Source organism: Protopterus annectens, chromosome 1.part0 (assembly GCF_019279795.1).
Source record: "Protopterus annectens isolate FY-2018-M chromosome 1.part0, PAN1.0, whole genome shotgun sequence".
Lineage (NCBI taxonomy): Eukaryota > Metazoa > Chordata > Ceratodontiformes > Protopteridae > Protopterus > Protopterus annectens.
Window position 1 is genome coordinate 1,872,816,229 of NC_056725.1, and position 19,208 is coordinate 1,872,835,436.

Sequence of the window (19,208 nt, forward strand, 5' to 3'; positions counted from 1 at the left end):
TACAGATTTCACTTACACACGTTACCAACCCCAAACAGTTGGCCATTTCTACCTTCAAATCAGTGGGCAGAGGCTCAAAAGCAAGTACTCTCTCTCTTAAGCATAAGGGCTATTCAACCTGTACCAGAAGAGGAAAAGGGGCAAGGTTTCTAGACTTTTCGTGGTACCCAGAAAAGACAACTAATGGCATCCTGTCCTGGACCTTTCTATCCTAAACACCTTTTTGGTGATCCCAAAATTCAAGATGCTAACTCTTCACCAGTTGCTTCGAATGCTAGGCAAGGATGCCTGGTTAGCAACACTGGATTTAAAGGAAGCCTACCTGCACATCCCAATCGGGGAATCTTACAGAAGATACCTACTCTTCAAAGCCGGCTACATGCACGATCAGTTCTCTGCACTGCCCTTTGGCTCATCTACTGCGCCCAGGGTATTCACAAAGTGCCTCGCTCCAGTCATTGCATTTTGCAGGCAAAGAAATATTCAAATATACCCATATCCGGACAATTGCCTAATTCAGGCAGAAAGCCAGAACATACTTTTGAATCATCTGGCATTTGTACAAAAGGTCCTAACTTGTCTGGAGTACACCATAAACAAAAAGAAATCGCATCTTGTACCCTGTCAACAAATTATATTCTTGGGAGCAAGCTTGAACACAACTTCCCAGAATGCTTTCCTCATGCCAGAGAAACAAATTCATTTGACAGCTTACTTCAAACTTTGTGTCTTTCGGCTTTTCCTGGTTATGATTCGCCACAGCGGAACTCCGGTCTGCTAATTGGTAGTGGGTTTTTACGTACTGGGTTACCAGAAGGCACGCCCCATTCACGTATGCCTCCACACAGAAGACCCCGTAGCTGAGAATCGAACGGGACAACGTCTTGCTATGAGGCGACAACGCTACCGCAGTTCAAACTAATGGCCACAAAAACCCTGCTATTATCTGCAAGGCAAATACTGCAAGCCTTTGGGTTCATGGCCTCCTGCATTCTCCTAATTCCATATGCAAGACTGCATATGAGGAAACTACAATGGTATGTAAAAAGCCTATGGTGTCAACATTCTCAGGATCTAGAAGCAATGATTCCTATCATACTTTGCCTACAGTTAGAGTTCCTTTGGTGGGTAGAGGCCTGCTACCAAAACAAGGGGCTACCATTCACTCTACCCCCTGCCACCCAAACCCTAACAACAGACGCATCAGACTATGCATGGGGGGGGCTCACCTGGCAGGGAAGTGCATTCAGGGCAAATGGAACCCAAGTCAAATGCACCTGCATATCAAAAAGAAATGTTAGCTGTACAGAATGCTCTGACAGCCTTCAAGGACCACATTCTTCCAGGACAATTAATGGTAAGGACGGACAACACCACCGTTATGTGGTAGATAAACAAGCGGGGGGATACACATTCATACCCCCTCTGCAGACTAGCCATGGCTCTGTGGAATACAGCCTTGAGCTACCAAGTGCATCTACAGGCTCAATTCCTGCCAGGAAAGCTAAATACACTGGCAGACGAACTAAGCAGAAATCTCATGGACCCACATGAATGAAAACTGGAACCAAAGACTTTCAACATGCTGATAAACAAATGGGGGAGCCCAGATATAGACCTGTTTGCCTCTCCCCAGAACTACCAGTTGGACAAATTCTGCAAGGGGGCTTCCCACAAACAAGATTGGAAAGTGGATGGCCCTGTCCTTCAACTGGAAAAATCGATCAGTTAATGCCTTTCCTCCTCTGCCTCTCCTCTCCAAAGTACTACTAAAGATCAAACTGGACAAACCAAGGACGATACTAATTGCACCAGACTGGCAAGCAGGAGGGCCAGATTCTGCATCCTTAGCTTCAAACCCTGAACCTGGCTGCCTGGCTAATTACTTGACCCCTCCATTACCACCCCTCAGTAAACAAGTGTTGGATGTCATTTTGGAGGCAAGGAGGCCTAGTACTAGAAAATTTTATTCTGAAAAATGGAAAAAATTCTGTTCCTGGAACCAAATTCAAGGGATGGGCACAGCAGCGCCCAATTTACCTCATATTCTTCAATACTTAACTGAGATGCTTCACAAGGGCTTTTCTTTTTCCTCCATCAAAATTCATGTCTCAGCCATTTCAGCTCATTACAACACAGAACCACCCCTCTTCTCTCATCCACTGCTCAAACAGTTCCTCAGAGGGGCCAAAAACTTAAGACCACCCAGGAGAGCCCCAACTCCAGCCTGGGACCTTAACTCTGTATTGGAAAAACTCACTCTACCTCCTTTTGAGCCAGCTGCAAGTGCAGAGTTAAAATTCCTTTCTTGGAAAACAGCCTTCCTTTTAGCAATCACTTCAACAAGAAGGGTACCTGAATTACAGGCCCTTATGGCAGTGGAGCCTTTCATCATCTTTCATGCAGAGTGTCCCTCAGGACCAATCCCCCCTTCATGAACAAGGTAGTATCCAGTGTGGCTCTTAATCCGTTCATCCGTTTGCCAACCTTCTTTTCTAATCCACAGAGCAAAGGCGAACGGATTCTGCACTCTTTAGATGTGCACAGACAACTTAGATTTTACTTGGACAGGACTAAACCTCAAAGGAAATCTGAACAACTGCTGGTGGCATGGTGGTATTTGCTGCAGGGGCAGAGGGGAAGGCCATTTCAAAGCAAACCATTTCTAAATGGATAGGCCATTGCATTCATTTCTGCTATAAGCACCATAGAAAACCTATCCCACAGGGGATAAGACCACACTCAACCAGGGCTGCATCTACCTCTACAGCCTTTATCAGAGGTGTCCCTATCGGGGACATCCTAGAAGCTGCTACCTGGAGTACTGTACATACTTTCACCAAGCATTACCATTTGCCTATTTTCTCTAAATCCAGAGCTGGTTTTGCCACTGCAGTCTTGCAGGGCCTTATAGCTGGTCCTAATGCTATCGAAATTCCTCCTCCCATCCTTATCTTTGGGAATATACCCAAATGTGATGACTGCAACAGTGAAACACGAAGGACATAGTACCCTGTCTTCTTTTGGCTATACCTCTATTTTCCTTTACTATGCTTAAAAGCTTTTTTGTGTATTTGCTTTTTTGTTGGAGGTATAACCTTGCATATATATATGATTGCTTCCCATTAGGGGGGGCACCTGACATCTGGGGCAAGAAAAACTGATGTAATGGCATCAGCTGCATGCTTTATACCTCTGACGTCATGGAAGATGAGACAGCAACCGACGCAAGATCCAAGACTTTGATAATCAGGCCGACTGAGGGCTACTGCAAGCAGATAACCCAAATGTGATGACTGCAACAGTGAATACACTCGAACATTTACATTTATGTAAGTGTACACAACTGTACATGTTCTTCATCTCACATTGCTGCAGTCCTTACACTTGGGTAGTCCGCTGTCCTCGGTCGGCCCGAATATCAAAGTATAAGGCTGACGTCGGTCAAGGCGCATTTGACTGACATCAGAACGTCAGGGTACAAATGCGCATGACCGACGTCATATCCTCAGTCTTTTTTGCCGCATGGTCCGATGCAGAAGCAGTATTGCAAGTGCCGGTTGGCGTTCTGAAATTTTTCGATTTCGGAGTTTCAGACAGAGTCAAAGTTGGCTAAGTACCCCGTTGGGGAATATTTTAGTTTTTTCTTGCCTCAGTGGTTTACCGGATGTCAGAAAAAGTGAATAATTGTATTTCTTGTGGGAAACAGATACCGCATAGAGACTATCATACTTTGTGTATTCCTTGTTTAGGGCCTGAGCACGACGTTGTTGGGTGTCGCTCTTGTGCTAGATTCAATAAGCGCACTATAAAGAGGAGATTAGATTGTGCCAGGTTAGTCTTCGGGAAGCGGTGCAATTATAAAATGCCGTCGGATGCTCCGACGCCCGCTTCTTCGAAGAAGCGCAAGGACAAAGCAGTTAAGCCTCGGCTAGAAGAACTGTCCGTACCAGACGCCGGTTCTTTAGAGGTGTCGGTGGAGCCGGTGGTTTCACCGGAGGTTTCTTTGGGATCCCAGGGAGAGACTTTGTTATTGCAGGATGTGGCCTCTCAGGAGGCAGGTCAGGGTGATGGGGCTTCTCAGGTTACTATACTCCCCTCCCTGCCTAGGGTGGTTAGGCCCTCTCCTTCTGTTTCCAAGGCTTCTCCTAGAGGCAGGCCAGGTTTAGCTTCAGTTGGTGTCACCCCTAGTTCTTCTGGAACTGTGCCCAAGAAGCATATGCTTAAAATGGCAGAAGATTTGATTACTTTGATTAGGGGTTCTTTGCCCCCTCCTGATAAGAGACCTAGGGTGGAGTCTGAGCTAGGGAGTTTTGAGCAGGCTTCGGATGTTTCAGAGTCTTGGGCTGAAGACTTGCAGGAGTACTCTCCTTATTCTGATTCTGATGTGGATGATTCTACTCCTTCTGCTTCTCCTCCTGAGGATTTTTCTTTTTCAGAAACTCTTCATTCCATGAGGGAGCATTTTAAGTGGGAAGGTCAGGACTTCTCTGATTCCAGGAAAAGGCTTAGGGAATTTTTGTTTTTACCCCAGCATACGCCTTTGGCTATACCTCCTGTTTTGGATGTAGAGGAAGATGTGTTTGCAGAGGCATCTCTTAATCCTGATTGTTTGCGTCGTGCTCCTGTTAAACCGGATAGGTAATACAGGGTGCCTGAAGCACATAAGTATCTTTTAAGAGTCCTAGGGCAGACCCAGAAACTGTTAGCCAGGGGCCTAAAGGTGTTAAGGCTTCTGTTGTCAAGAATCCGGTTCCTGCAGATAAAGAGGCCAGGGCCTTGGATAGATGGGGAAAGAAAGTTTATACTTCTTCCACTCTAGCTATGAGGGCTTTGAATTGCCAGTTTCACATGTTGAAATACCAAAACTATCTCCTTTCACAATTGAAGTCTAAGGTTGATGCTCTGGCGGAAGGTATTGATTGTAAAGAGTTACAAGATTTAGTACATGTTTCTGAACAGGTGGGTAAGCATTCTTTGCAATGTGGTTTTGATGCTGTACAGGCCTCGTCTAGGATGGCTGCCACTGGGTCAGTTCTTCGCAGGCACGCCTGGCTGAGGGATCAAAATTTATCTGACCATGTTAAGACAAGGATTTTAGATGCTCCTTTACAATCTGATGTGTTGTTTGGTTCTCCTGTTGAGGCAGTTTTAAAGAAAATGGAAGACAAGGCTAAGTCTATGCAGACTGTTAAAGATTTTTTGCAGGTTCAGCCTCCAAAGTTTAGTAGAAATTGGCCTACTAAAGGGTGGACGTATCCTTCTTATGATTCCCAGACTAGGGGTAGATCTAGACATGGTAGGGGCAGAGCTCAGGGCTCTTTCAGGCCTAGAACAGGGAGTTCTCCTGCACAGTCTTCAGGTGAGGGCAGGGGTCAGTCCTTTCGTAAACAGACCCAATGACCTACCTTTTCAGCTGCCAGAGCCTTCTCGTCTGGCAGCACCTTTGGGAGGAAGGTTGGCACTTTTCAAAGAAAATTGGAGTTTAATTACCCAAGACAGATGGGTATTGGATATCATACACCAAGGTTACAGGTTTTATTTCCATACCTTGCCTCCTTTCAAAGGCATGCCAGACGTTCCTCCTCAACAAAGAATAGAGGCTCACAAGCAAATTTCTCTGTTACTCCAACTAGGGGCCATACAGCCGGTCCCTATGCCAGAAGTGGGCCTAGGATTTTATTCTCGCCTGTTCCTAGTACCAAAGAAGGGGAACACATGGAGACCAATTTTGGATTTATCTATCCTCAACACTTATCTGGACATTCCCAAGTTCAAAATGTTGACGTTACAACAGCTTTTACCTCTGCTGGGCAAAGATCATTGGATGGTAACTTTGGATCTCAAGGAGGCTTACCTTCATGTTCCTATCAGACTAAGTTGCAGGAAGTATCTGCGTTTTCGAGCTGGGACTTCTCACTATCAGTTCTCTGCATTGCCCTTTGGCTTATCTACTGCGCCCAGAGTGTTCACGAAGGTTCTGGCTCCAGTGATAGCTTTCTTCAGGCTAAAAGGAATACAGATCTATCCTTATTTGGACGATTGCCTGATTCTGGCTCAAGGAAGGAAGAGCTTCTTCATCATTTGGAATATGTGATAGCAGTGCTAAGATGCCTGGGGTATTCTGTGAACGAAATAAAGTCCAGTCTATTACCCTCTCAGGACATGTGCTTTCTGGGTGTAAGACTGAATACAGCATCCCAGATGGCCTTTTTGACCCCGGACAAACAAAAGAATCTTTCCCTTTACTTCCATCACCTATCTCATCAGTCCGGGCTGACTGCAAGGACAGTCCTTCAAGCCTTAGGGTTCATGGCATCTTGTATTCTGGTGCTTCCCAATGCCAAACTGCATATGAGGAAGCTGCAATGGTATCTCAAAAATGTATGGACACAGCACTGCCAGGATCTGGACACTGTCATTCAAATAATACCTTGCATTCAAAAGGAATTTTTGTGGTGGGCTCAGGAATGTCACCTAAACAAGGGACTCTCTGTGACCCGGCCAGAGGCGAGTCAGATTTTAACGACAGATGCCTCAGACAAAGCTTGGGGAGCTCATCTAAATGGAAAGTGGATACAAGACAAGTGGCCTGCCAGACTACAACATCTACATATCAACCTGAAGGAGATGTTAGCAGTCCAGTTTGCATTAATAGCTTTCAAGGATTTACTTCTTCCAGGGCAGGTGTTGATTCTAACAGACAACACAACTGTCATGTGGTACATCAACAAGCAAGGGGAACACATTCTTATCCTCTATGCAGGCAAGCAATGATTTTGTGGGAGACTGCTCTCAGTTTACAGCTCAATCTTCAGGCAAGGTTTCTGCCGGAGCACAGAACTCCTTAGCAGATGTGTTGAGCAGGCAATTATGGATCCCCACGAGTGGAAATTGGATCCTCATGTATTTCAGAAATTGACAGTGTCATGGGGAACTCCAGACATAGATCTGTTCGCTTCTCCACTAAACCATCAGCTGCCAAAGTTTTGCACGAAAAGGTTTCATCCCACAGCTTGGAAAGTGGATGCTCTTTCTTTCAATTGGAGCAATCTTCATGTGTATGCCTTTCCACCTCTGCCTCTCCTCCCAAAGGTACTTCTAAAGGTCAGACAGGACAAGCCAAGGATGATTTTAATAGCTCCAGATTGGCCTCGACAGCACTGGTACCCATTACTGAGAAGTCTGGTACGGAAGCCTCCATGGCCTTTGCCTTTGATTCCACACCTGTTGTCTCAGGAGGACAGTCATTTGCTCAATGTCAAACTTCACTCTCTTCACCTAACAGCCTGGCATATTCTGTTTTGAACCATAGAGGGTCTCAACTTCCACAACAAGTTTTGAATGTGATTTTGGAAGCTAGAAGGCCTAGTACAAGGAAAGTGTACGCAGATAAATGGAAGAGATTTTTATTTTGGAGTGCAGCAAAGGATTTTGATGTTTCTGAGCCTAATTTAAGTGTGGCTCTTCAATATCTTACTGAGTTACTGGACAAAGGTTTGTCCTTCTCTTCTATTAAGGTTCATGCTGCAGCAATTTCAGCTCACTATGACTGTGACCCACCATTGTTTTCTCATCCCTTGTTCAAGCAATTTCTTAGAGGGGCAAAGAATATAAGACCCCCACGTAGAGCTCCTACTCCTGCTTGGGATCTCAATTTTGTGTTGGAGAAACTCACTCTACAACCTTTTGAGCCTGCAGCTACTACTGAGTTTAAATATTTATCATGGAAGACTGCCTTTTTGTTGGCCATTACCTCTGCAAGAAGGGTTTCTGAATTACAGGCCCTTATGGCGGTTGAGCCTTTCTTAATTTTCCATAAGGATAGGGTATCTTTACGTACTAATCCTTCCTTTATGCCTAAAGTGGTTTCTAGTGTGGCTTTAAACCAAACTATTCATTTGCCTACTTTTTATGCAAATCCCCAAAATAAAGGGGAAAAGATTTTGCACACTTTAGATGTACACAGGCAGTTGCGATATTATTTGGACAGAACTAAAGGGTTCAGGCAGTCTCAGCAGTTATTTGTTTCTTTTGCTTTGAGTTCTCAGGGCAAGCCTGTGTCAAAACAAACTATTTCTAAGTGGATTGGGTTTTGCATTGCTTTCTGTTATTCCCATCATGGCAAGGAGATTCCAGCTGGGATTAGGCCTCATTCCACTAGGGCTACTGCCACTTCGACAGCTTTTTTGAGGGGGGTAGCAACCAAGGATATTTTGGAGGCAGCTACTTGGAGTTCAGTGCATACTTTCTCTAGGCATTATCACCTACCACTTTACTCTAAATCCAGGGCTGGTTTTGCCACTGCTGTTTTGCAGGGCATTTTGGCAGCTCCTGCTTCCTTATAGTTTGGCCATCCTCCCTTTCCTCTGCTTTGGGATTCAACCCAAGTGTAAGGACTGCAGCAATGTGAGATGAAGAACATAGTACAGTTTTGTACCTACCATAAATGTAGATGTTCAAGATCCACATTGCTGCAGTCCAATTTACCCTCCCTCCTTCCCCTCTGTAGTTAGAGGTGGTTGTGTGGGTTGGGTTGTAAATATTGTGTATATTATATATATTGTACATATAATTAGTGCAAGGGTGGTTGGTTGTTTGCTGTCTTTTGGTTTTGACCTTTATTTTTAGGGTCTTCTGACATCTGGGGCAAGAAAAGACTGAGGATATGACGTCGGTCATGCGCATTTGTACCCTGACGTTCTGATGTCAGTCAAATGCGCCTTGACCGACGTCAGCCTTATACTTTGATATTCGGGCCGACCGAGGACAGCGGACTACCCAAGTGTAAGGACTGCAGCAATGTGGATCTTCGAACATCTACATTTATGGTAGGTACAAAACTGTACTTTTCCTGCTTTCCTTCAAGTTCAGCAGTATCCAAGCATTTGTTCCTTTTATCGTGCTCAAATGCCACAAATCTCATTCGCATTACCCGATTGTGGCATCCCTTGCAGCCTATCCATTGCCAACTCAGCAAAGGTGAATAGTTGTATGCCTCTTAGGAAAAACATGTTAAAATCACTGGAAAGAGTTTCTTGTACTTTAGCTTATGCCATAATCTTTTATGGCAGCCAAAAGTCATTCCTGCTGCTCCATAAGTTTCCAGTAAATCATGATTCACAGTCGCATACCTTTTCTTAACTGTTATTTTTACCAGCCTTTCAAAGCTCACACAGCACCAGCTGCATCTCATGCAGTCACAAACTGATCAAAAATCACTCTTGGTCAAAAATATTTTGATGCTGACAATGGCAATCTTTAGTCCAATCCAATATTCAGCAGTCTCTTAGAAAGTCCACTTCATTGTGCCAGCATTTTTTGCCCAAACTCAAATAGTCACACACGTTGTCACCTTCTAAGATCCCATTCATGGCACATTCTACCTACTCGCCATCAACAGTCTTTTTTTTTTTTCTTCAACTCTCTGTCTATCACAAGTTAATTATCAAAACCGGTGAGCTTGAAAATCCTAAAAAAAAAAAAAAATGCAGGGGAGCAAGCTCCCCTGCACCCCCCCTCCCAATGTGGGGGACAACCCCCTACAACAAAATTATTTATACCAATTCCACACCATAGGAAAGAAAAGGAAAAATAATCGCTGCAGAGTCTCACAATAAAATACATTAATGTTGAGGAGAGTTTCACCGTAAATTCTTGCACTTGAGTCACTCAACCACCAGTGCAGCAAACATATGTAGGTTAGCTATTTCTCTATCCTGCCTTGTTTTTCAATTTAACAAGCAACTGTTTAGCATAGGCTGTTTAACTGCTTAGCTCCATAGACTTGTTTTGAGCATTACCACTGTGGAGCAGCATCTTTGTTTCATATTGCTTATTGTGAAATTCATTAGTCATCCTATGATGACTCAAGCTGTTTAGCCTAACTGATCAGTAGTCCAGACACCAGTTTAATTTGCTGCCTTTTTCCATGACATCTTCCATAGCTGCTTTTCATAGCCTGTTTACCCATTCACTGATTTCATTGTTTTAGCTTGAGACTCAGCATGGGAATGAAGAGATGGTTTCTAGTTCGTTGACTACTATTGTATAGGTGGGGGTGCTGATACTGGAGACATGAGCTTGTCAGTGCCATGCTACTGCAGGCACAATTGATAGGATTTTCCAAAAGTTAGGATCTTGAGATCAGCTGCCATGAGCAACAGCAAACACTTTCAAGCCTGCTGTCCTTGTGCAGTAACATGACTCTGTTTGGCTAGTCATAGCTTGGTACTGTATAGAAGGTGGCATGAGATGCCATACTAATAAATAGCATGGTGTCTCACTGCTGGATTGTAATTATCTTTTATTTTAATAGAAGCTGAAAACTAAGTATTCCATTAGTGTAGTTACTGCACTAACAGCATACACTGAAAATGTCCTGAGGGTGTGATTTTTTTTAACTGGATTTGTACAGATTTACAAAAACAAAATATTTAAAAATGGTCTAGTCATGTATTCTTTTGGACATTACCTGCAGTGATGAGAACTTATCCCTTATATTTGAAGTGTTAACAGATGCAACTAAAGAGTTTCAGAAATTTAGTTCAAGGAGAACTGTATTTGCCTCATAATACCTATTACTGTACATTTCTGCAATACAAGCCAAGTGATCTAGGAGCTCTACCTACACCTCCCTCTTGGCTATTTATATGCATACTAACATAGTACCAAATGTGTCCATTCAGTAAGGTACTGAGAACATTGTTCTTAGTACCTGCAAGTAAAGAGGTTCATGCATGTAGTCAAGGAGAGCACCTGTAGTTACTTTATGGTATGTAGGCTTGAACAGAGGACATATGATTCCCTAAGTCACATGAAAGATGATTGTATTTTGGCATTTTGTGAGCCTTTTCAGCTGATAGTACTTCAGAGTGGAACTGCTGGAGAGCAGAGTAGAACTGTAGAAGTGGTTTTACAGTGTGTGGGCATGTGTGCATGAGCTTTAGTTAAGTATGCCATTTAAAGATGTACTTAGCATAGCCTAGTACTGAAAGATGTAAATGTGAGTTCTGGCTGCTTCATCTGAGGGGGGTGGTATTGCATGATTTGCTTTTTTGTTGCATATGGTCTCTTTCATCCTCTAACTTTATGTATTTTATAGAAATTACTACATTGCAGATTTTCCTGTGCAGCATCTTATCACTGTTTTTTTTTTGTTTTATTTTTTTAACTTACTAGGTCCCTCTGGTCCTGCTGTTACTCCAGGAAAATCAATAGCATCTACACCATCTTTTGACAGTAACTATGACAACTTTACTCTTCCAGAACTGCCATCAGTCCCTAATACTCTTCCAACTACGTCCATTGGGCCGAATTCTAGTAGTGGCACCACTGAAGATATTGATTTTGATGACCTCTCCAGGAGATTTGAAGAACTCAAAAAGAAAACATAAACAGTGTAGAATTAATGTTATTTTAATTAATCTTTTCTTTAGGTTGTTGGGTTATATTTATACACCATTTCTCTAAAATAACTCATTTTAAATCACAGAACATTATATTCTTGCAAAAAAGAATGAAAGAAAACTGTAAATAATCAGGCTTTGGAATGTGTGTCTATTTTGCCCTACAAAAACTTTTGTAAAAGGCTACCATTTTCTTCCATTTGAACAGGAGGACAGCAAAATAAATCTACAATAGAAATCAAGATGGAAAAAAAATGAAATCATCCTCCTTGGATACTGACTAGTTAATTTTTTTTTTTGCTGTATTTTTACTCATTTGTCAGGTAACTACAAATACATAACTTCTTCTTGCAAAGTTGTTTTGCCTTAACTGGGGATAACTTGGAGAGGCTATTATGTGGTTTACAGTGAAGTTGCAAGCAATCTGATGATTGCAACATTAAGCACTACAGTGCTGCATTTTTAACCTGGGACTACTCTAATATATAGTTACTATACTTCCGTAAGGCACGCACACTCTAGACCTGCATACAGGTTTACTAGTTACATTTGATTTTTAAAAAAACTGTGTTCATTACAAAGTGTCAGACCCCAAAGACTATATAATATGGGCAGAGCTTTCTAGTTTCATAAAACTCTCTTTGTTGAACAAGGTTAACAGTTTGTTTTCATTACTTGGATTTGTTATCCTGTTGTTGTTCTCCATCCCAGCTCCATGTTTACCACTTCTAAGCCATTTGAATTATCTCCTAAGTCTATAATGAACTTAACATTGATATACTGTATCTTGAACTGCCCTTCATGCCTTAACTTTTTTCTGCATTTCTATCCATATTGCAGTTTGTTGCAGATACTTTATATATGGAACAATGCAAAGGGCTGTGGCAATGCACCCCTTTCTTGTTTGGAGTGTACCTTTGTTGGTTGTGTGTACCTCATCACATACCAGTCTTCACTTTTTGGCTTATTGCTTTAGTATAGAAAAGATGGAATTTTTTTCAAATAAAATGTCATTGGCTGAAAACAGCTTTGTAGACTATCTGCGTGTCAGGTTTTGTTATTAAGAACTGTCGCTCAGCTGGAAACAGGATGGCACAGTTCCATATAACTAAGGATGTTCTAGAGAAAGGCCGACTCTGGTATTGCTTGATTCCCTGCTTCTCAGAATAGATGTAAGAGGTTTTTAAGTAGAACTGTGATCTCATTTCAACAGTATCTCTAACAAAGTGTCTTATTTGCCTATTTTAACTATTTCAGTATTTAGTGTTTTTTGCAGTGCATGTTCTTTCGTGTTATGAAGAAAAAATGTATTCTTTCAGTATTTGTAGAATGATCAAGTCCTTTTTTTATCATAAGGATTTAATGACTGGTGTATTGTACCATAGTTACTGGTATGTGTTGAGGTTAACAAAAATCAAAGGCTGAAGTTTTGTGCGCATACTTACAAACCGGAATTAAATGACATTTTCTATAAAATGAGCTGTCTGCTAGTCTCATGATTTTTTCAAATGTTGCTGTTATCTTACACAAGTAAAAAGTGGGTTATTTTTTCTCTGTATAGTGGCTTCACTCTTTCCTTTCTCTTCGAGTAAATATTGGTGGCTGTCCGTTTTTTATCAAGTCTTACCACATTTATTTTGGTTTTACTTTGCTTACTGAAAAATCATAATGGGAAGCAGTATGTTGCAATGTTTGTCCTCTTTTCCTCTGTTTCCTTTACTAAGCTGCCTTTTGCAAAAAATGACTCCCAATCCAGGACAATGGTTGTCACTGTATGCTGCCCTATGAGTAATACAGTATCAGCGTACAAGATTGTTGTGTAATTTTTCATTATGCATTAGAAATGTCAGTAAGATAAGTAAGAGAGTTGTCAAAGTTCTGAAATGCTGTATTTGTTGTACTTGTAAAATGTTGTATATAAGCTAGATGGGGAGATAACAGAATTTCCATTACTTGAAGAATGAATTAGAACGTGTGTCAAATGATGGATCACTAAATTGTAATTCTTTCTTTTTTTGAGTGTTGGGTTATTCATTATTTTTAGCTTTTACCCTCTCTGTCTTAATTTTCATTGGCCCATTATTGTACAGTGGCAAAAAACAATTGTCATCTTCTAGTACGTCCTTGCTAAATGCAGATTCATAATTACCGGAAGGTTGCAACAGTAGTGTATATAAGGAGGCAGTGAGTTATATACATGTAGAATTTGCAGCTGCTTCCAACACAGCACATATTACTGAGGAATGTTAAGTACTTTTCCTATGTAGACTGTTTTATGTGGTTTTAACTTGCAGCAGTGTGGGTAGTATTTTTGTTGTTTTCTGGTACTCTGATTTGGTGGCAGAAGAGAGAAGACTGATAACTCAGTGGACTATTTTAGTTTTTCATAGGGATAAGGGTGTATCTTCATACTAATCCTTCTTTTGTGCCCAAGGTGGTTGATGAATTGTCTCTTAGTCTGTTAATTTGCCCACATTTTCCTTCTCTGTAGTCTAGTAGTGAGAGGATTCTTCTTCACACCTTGGATTTGCATCGACAGCTCAGGTATTATTTGGATAAGACTAAGACCAATTGCAAGTCTGAGCAACTTTTTATTTCTATTCATCCAAGGTCTCTAGGTTTGGCTGTTTCAAAGCAGACCATTTCTTCATGGGTCTCTAAGGCCATTTTGTTACTCTTTTCAAAGAAAAAGCTTTTCTATTTCTGTAAATGCTCATTCTACCAGGGCCGTGGCTTCCTCTGGTGCTTTTTTTTTTTTTTTTTCTCAGAGGCTTGGGTACCAGTTCCATCCTGGAGGTTCCTACTTGGCCCTCTGCCTGTATCTTAATAAGCATTACAAATTGGATGATGTTTCCAGAGCAAGAGTGGTCTTTGCCAGAGCTATCCTGCATGGTTTTCTGAAGGGTTCTTGTGGGCCTTCCTCCTCCCAAGTTTCTTCTAGAGTTTTTGTACAGTCCCTTTAGTGAAGAATACTGCAGCAGTGACATGAGAGAACATAACACAGTTTTGTCAAATCTTACTGTAACAGTAGATGTTCTTTGTGTTTCACTGTTGTAGTCCTGATATGTGCGAGTTCCTGCCGTGAAAGTCCTTGGCCAGCCCGACTACCGGAGAAAATTCTTTCCTCCTCTTAAGGCTGGTGGGCACCTTAACCAATGTCAGTACACTTGAGTGTATAGGGAGCCAGCCTACATCATGAAGCCTGAAGCAGTATTTCAGTGCTTTGTTCTGTCCACACCAGAGAGAAGTTGTGGGAAAGATAAGTACCCCATTGGGGAGCTCCTTTCTTTTGCCTTAAACTCATGTCTGCTAAAGTAAATAATTCTCTGCTGTGGTAAGCAAATCCCACACAAAGACTTCGACTCACTTTGTGTCACCTGTTTAGACCCAGATCCTGACGTCCCTAGTTGCCACTTTTGTGGTCACTTTAACTCTAGGATGATCGGACTTGGTATCAATATTTTAATTAGGTTCTTTAGTCTTGAATCTTCTCATTAGTGTCCGATGGTATCTGCTGGTCATTTGGTTGAGCAGCCTAGGCAAAAGAGGGGAAAAAGATGAGACCCATGCTTAGGCCCCATGGACGACAACCATTCTCTGTCTGTTTCTCCTTATAGGCTTGTGATTGTTGAAGGCAGCGAGGCACTTTTGCAGCCCCTTTCTGTAGCTGAGGTGGTGGTGGTGGTGCAGGCCTCTGTCCGAGACCCATTTGGAGTCCGACATGCTGTCAGGTCTCTATACTTCGGTACAGGTCGTCTGTTGGGTCTGGGGCCACTGTGCAGGTTTTGACTTCCAAAGAGCACTCTCTTCCCAGTGATGTTCCTTTGCAGCTTCAGCTTACGCCAGTTCATCTTTCTTCCAGAGAGACTGGTGTCAGGATGTCTGACGTCCCCTAGGCCTAAGGTCAAAATGACCCGTAAGAAAAGTATTGCTGATAGGCCTTCACCTAGGCCTACTGGCTCCCTTTCTCAGGGATACCAACAAAACTTAGACTAGTGAAGGCCTGATCTCCACAGTTAGGTCTAGACAGGCAGCTAGGGATGCCTCTCCAGTTAAAAGAAAAAGGGAACCTACATATTTGGCTTTCCCAGATGCTTTTGAATCTGATGAGGATTCAGACCTAGAAGGGTCTGGTTCTGAAGAAGGACCCTCCCTCACTTTTGAGTATTCAGATTCAGATGCGAACCTGGCCTGTGCCTCCCACCTTTGGCCTATCCATACCATGAGGGAACATTTCCAGTGGGAAACACAGAAATGCCCTCCGTCAAAAAAAAGAATTGGGGAGTTTGAATATGCCAGAGTACAGACCTCTTGCTACTTCCACCCATTTTTGAAGTGGTTGAGGATGTCTTCCAGGATTCCTCCTTGAATCCTGACTCTCTTACCCAGCCCCTTGTAAACCAGACAAGTTTTATAGGGTACAGGACTCCCATAAATACTTTTTAAAAATTCCTTCGGCTGATCTAGAGGTGGTCACACCAGGACCCAAAGGGGCTAGAGCCAGTTTCTCTAGAAACCCTTTATCTACGGATAAAGAGAGCAGGGTCCTTGGTAGATTTAGGAAAAAGGCATATACATCAGCCACCCTTACTGTGAGGGCTGTCAACTTGTCAATTTTACATGATTAAATATCAACAAACCATTCTGGATCAGCTTAAACCAAAGATCTCTTCACTGGATAATAAAAGCCTTTGCTAAAGAACTTTTGGATCTCTGCTACTCCAGTTCTCAGGTAGCAAGGCATTCCTTACACTGTGACTATGATGCTATGGAGGCATCTAGCTGGGCAGCTGCAGCGGCTCAGTTATTAGAAGGCACATGTGGCTTAGTGAACAATCTCTTCCTGACCATGTTAAATCCAACTTTGTTGATGCTACCCTTGACAAGGAGTTACTCTTTGGACCTAAAGCTGAGGCTGTTCTTAAAAAGATGGAGGACAAAGCTAAGTCTGTGCAGACTGTGAAAGACTTCCTCCAAGTTCAGCTTCCTATGTCTAGTAGGAACTTATTGGTCCTTTCCCCTCCCAACCCTAGAGGCAGACAGAGGAAAACCTGGTGGAAAAGGACTCATAGGCAGTGGCAACAGCTGAAGAAACCCAGGCAATGGACCTCAGAAACTTCCAGGCAAGGGAGTTCTAGGCACCAGGCTTCTGTCAGAGAGCAGCAATGACTCCCCCACCCATCTACCCCACCCCAACAAGACTAGGAGGAAAGCTGCCCCTGTTGAAACGAAACTGGACCCACTTCAGGCAGGTGGGTTCAGGACATCATTTCAAATGGTTACAAACTCACTTTCACAGATCCTTTAAAATACTCAAGCTATCCAGGTATTCCCCAGAATAAAAAACAGAGGTCCTTTCTCATATCCAGATTTTTTCCCTCTGGGATTAATGGAACCAGTTCCAGAATATCAAAAATGCAAAGGGTTCTACTCCAGGCCGTTCCTAGTTCCCAGAAAAGAAGGCTGTTGGCATCCTATCTTAGACCTGTCCAACGTGAATTAGTTTCTCCTGGTTCCAAAATTCAAAATATTGACTCATCAAAAACTCCTGCCCATGATATGCCTTTCTGTTTTTTTTTGCATCTAAAAGATGCCTACCTGTTCATTCCAATCCAAGAATCACACAGAAGCTTCCTTCACTAAAGAGCAGGTTCCAGTCACCATCAATTTTCAGCACTGCCCTTTGGCTTGTCTACTGTACCAAGGGGTTTCACCAAGTGTTTAGCCCCTGCAATTGTCAAATGCAGGACCAGAGGGGGCCAAGTACACCCCTACCTGGATGATTGCATGATACAGGTCACAAATCTTTCAAAACTTCACAAGGATCTGAAGTTTACCCAAGATCTCCTGTCCACCCTGGGCTTCACACTAAATCTGCAAAAATCCAACACTGTTCCAACCAATAGGATAGTTTTCCTGGGGGGGGGGCAGTCCTGGACTCATCACTTCAAAAACCCTTTCTTCCCCCAGATGGTCTTTTTTTTGACCTCTTACTTTCAAGGAATCCAGCGTAAAGAATGCACCTCAGCCAGAGAGTTTCTTCAAGCACTGGGATGCATGGCATCTTTTGTTCCTCCTTTTCTCCTTAGAGTGTTGTTCCTCCTGGGGCTATTCACTTCTGAGGTACGTACATCACCTTTATGCTATATGCTGTATGTGGGGAGCGTACGTGTGATGAATGACATCCTTGAAGACCCAAGGCTTTGGTATACTTGGTGGACATTGGGCTAGTGAAGAATATTGTCTAATGGTCCCAGGCAGCCTGTAAATGGTTCCTATCCCAGGCTCTAACTTGTAAATATTTCATTTCCCAAGCCCCTACTTAAATTTATTAAGGGTATTAGAACTTGTCAGAGATTTGAGATGCATGGCTAGGCCTAAAAAGGCCCTTGTGGTCATTAGGCTAGTAAATACCTGTGAACCTAGGAACAGTGAAGAGAAGGACATCTATTACGGTAAGATTTTACACAACTGTACTTTTATTATCTTTTGAAGAATTTGACAGGCACTAATGATGTCTCTAGAAAAGATTGCAGGTAAGTGTGCATGTTTGTGACAGAAAACCACAAAAACCTTCAGTTTCAGTGTTCTTTCTTGGTGAAAACTGTCCAGTATCAATTGTGAGCAAAGAAAACTATACTTTATAGAGTTAACACAAAGGCCTTCATACACAAAATTTTCAGTACAAAGATAAAGGGCATCCACTACAGCCTACTGTTAAAACAAGAAATCTTGAAGGTTCAGCATAAAATAGGTAGGCTTAAAAATGGATCTGATGATGTCTTTTTCAGCTGTTCCTCAAATGATGAGCCTCTGATCTGGCCTCTGATCGAACTTTGGCCACTTCTATAGGCTATGGCTTTGTAGCTCAAGCTCCTCCCCACCCAAAGTCATCCTGTTTAGCTTGAATTAGTTCAGCTCCTGTTTCCCACTTCACCGTGTGAACATGGTCTACTGTCAGATACATTTTTTGTTATTGAATAGCTCCCTTAGGCTGTCCTATTTTTTTCTACCTCCCGTGTTTTCTTGTGTGTGTGTGTCTGTGTGTGTGAATGTGTATATGGATTCACATCATAATCCCAAAATACTGAAATATCAAATTTCAGTGTCTTGAGACTATAAAGCCGAAAACTCAAACTCGAAACCCCAAAACCTTGAAATTCAAAACCGCGAAGGTAAAAAAAAAACCCACTATACCACACAAATACACCTACCTCCGGACATTACAACAAACCAAAACGCACATGAACACAACAAAACAAACACCTACCTTTCCTATAAGCAGGAGGGCAAGCTCACCTGCACCCCCATTGTGGGGGGCTGCGACCCCCACTACTTGTATATATCAACTCCGAGGTCGCACTAAAAACCGAAAGACAGCCCACCACCACACATTCTACACCCCCCCTTGCACAAACACATCACATACATACACAAACACCACCACTCTCAACACTTACTCACACTCTTACCTACCTAACCTAACCCACACCTAAAACTCCCCAACACACTCACATACACACACACCCTCCCCAAAACCCTTAAAAAACATTATGCTTACTTAACGTGCCATCACTACTGTGGGTTCAAAATTTCCAGGCTCAATATTCTGCAGTTTCGACACTTTAGTCTCGAGATACTGAAATTAGATATTTCAGTATTTCGAGATTCCAAAGTGAACTTGTGTGTGTGTGTGTGTCTGTGTGTGTGTGTATATATATATATCTATATATCTATATATATATATATATATATCTATCTATACATCTATATATATATATATATATATCTATCTATATA

At 42.4% G+C, this 19,208-nt stretch overlaps 2 protein-coding genes across 3 annotated transcripts in view; one reads left to right on the forward strand and one right to left on the reverse strand.

Moving 5' to 3' along the window:
* The window catches only part of IST1 (IST1 factor associated with ESCRT-III), a 1,439,276-nt gene extending 1,426,392 nt beyond the window's left edge, over positions 1-12,884 (forward strand). For both annotated transcript variants that reach the window (XM_044069956.1, XM_044069957.1), the window contains exon 7: positions 11,182-12,884. In XM_044069956.1, coding sequence (XP_043925891.1) covers positions 11,182-11,396 — 215 coding nt within the window. In that variant the 3' untranslated portion in view covers positions 11,397-12,884. The remainder of the gene's footprint in view (positions 1-11,181) is intronic.
* NIPBL (NIPBL cohesin loading factor) overlaps positions 1-19,208 on the reverse strand; it is a 4,951,262-nt gene that overhangs the window by 2,107,881 nt on the left and 2,824,173 nt on the right. The gene's annotated exons all lie outside the window — the stretch shown is intronic.